Source organism: Mytilinidion resinicola, assembly GCF_010093595.1.
Source record: "Mytilinidion resinicola strain CBS 304.34 unplaced genomic scaffold BDZ99scaffold_18, whole genome shotgun sequence".
Lineage (NCBI taxonomy): Eukaryota > Fungi > Ascomycota > Dothideomycetes > Mytilinidiales > Mytilinidiaceae > Mytilinidion > Mytilinidion resinicola.
In genome coordinates this window covers 945588-947141 of record NW_022985454.1, presented here as the reverse complement: position 1 = coordinate 947141, position 1554 = coordinate 945588, and the positions used below count along the sequence as shown (strand labels likewise).

The following is a 1554-nucleotide window of genomic DNA, read 5'->3' as shown; positions in this document are numbered from 1 at the left end:
ACTCAGGTTGAAATTGATGTGAACTCTGATTTCTATAGACGTCTAGCTAGTTGTCTATATACTAGGGGAAGGAAGGGGGCCACCCCCAGGGTGGCGCGCTAGTAAGTTCAGATGAGCCCTGCACAGCTGAGGCTTCAGCTCGGTTCTCTACAGCTGAGATTTCAGCTGGGTTCTCTACAGCTGATGTTCGGAGAGTAGCTTTCTGGCATATGAGTTGTTGATCCTAGGTTGTAGTGCTGCAACCTGAGTAGAATAGGGTGGACGCTCAAAGAGAAAGCTGAAGTCGCGAAATCTCAGATTGAGAAAGCTAGGATCGAGGGGACAGAGATCGATCTCGATTCTATTCAGCGTCTGTTGCTCTTGCGAAAAAGGAGTTGCCGAGTTCACGGTGTGTGGTTGGTGTACAGGTAAAATAAAATAGGATGAGGCGACATTGCAATTGAGCTGTCATACTTCTAAGCATGCTACGCGGGTAGTGGCCAATCTGGGCTTCAGGTAGTTTGACTAGATGCAATTCCTTCACACCATACTTTTCACATCTTTCTTCCGATGAGTAACAGGATTGAAACGTTTGAACGCAAAATACGCCAATAATACGAGTGTGGCCTGTGGATGAATTTTAGATTTTGGTATATTCAGGCCTTGGTGGATAGCACTTACCAGTGGAATTATACTGATGAAGGACCTATGGACACCGTCGTTAGACTCAACCTTACTCGGTGGTAGAGCTGTTGCTCCAGCCTACAGGGACGGGAGTAGAAGAGAGAGAAGCATAGATATACGGAACTCACCAACGCCCCCATCCCCCTTATCCCCCACCCGAAACGCGAAAAAACTCGACAACGCCAGCCCATAGAGGAACGGCGCGTCCGAATACGGATCCGAATAAATCCCCGGATCGAGCAACGTCGTGACGATGCGCATCGCCGTCTTGAACCCCGGCGGCAGCCTATCCCGAATAGAGTGGTCGAAATCGAACCCGGTTACCAGATCCTGGCCGGGGATGTCGCGCTTCGGGATGAAGGTGTAGCCGACGCTGTGCAGGTCGGAGGTGTGCAGCGGGTGCGAGAAGTAGGCGGAGTCGGTCGGCGGCGCGGAGGTGGGGAGGCCGTTGTAGCCTTTGATACGGACGTTGAGCCAGGCGTCCATAAGGGGGGTGGAGATGTGGGTGGGCGAGGTGGTGTTAACGGGGATAAGGGTGTGGGTGGAGGGCGCGTAGGTGGGGCCGGCGGTGACGCGGAGGAGGTATTTGTCTTTTTACAAGGGGTCGGGGACAGATGGGTTTGGAGAGGGGGTTCGGGAGCGGGAGGTGGAGAGGGCGGATTTAAGGGTGGATACCATGATGCTGTTGGTTTTAAGGTGATGCTGTGCTTAATAGAGTGCTATATAAAGCGGTGTTGAAGAGGGTATAAAGTAGAATAGTAGGAATGTGTTTGCAAACTAAGATATAACAGTCTAGGAAATCTAAGAAGGCTCGATTGTCTAGGGTATCAAATGCAAAGTATAAAATTAAAAGTCGTCATTGATATAGGGCATACTCGTGACTCTTTCGGA

At 50.8% G+C, this 1554-nt stretch overlaps 1 protein-coding gene across 1 annotated transcript; it reads right to left on the bottom strand.

Annotated features, from left to right (window-relative positions):
* Positions 1-623: 623 nt before the first annotated feature.
* Positions 624-1254, bottom strand: BDZ99DRAFT_540445 (DUF1769-domain-containing protein; the record flags this gene model as incomplete). Its single annotated transcript, XM_033726712.1, has 1 exon — positions 624-1254. A coding segment is annotated over one exon (513 nt), but the record flags the coding sequence as incomplete, so codon positions are not given.
* Between the last annotated feature and the right edge of the window lie 300 nt (positions 1255-1554).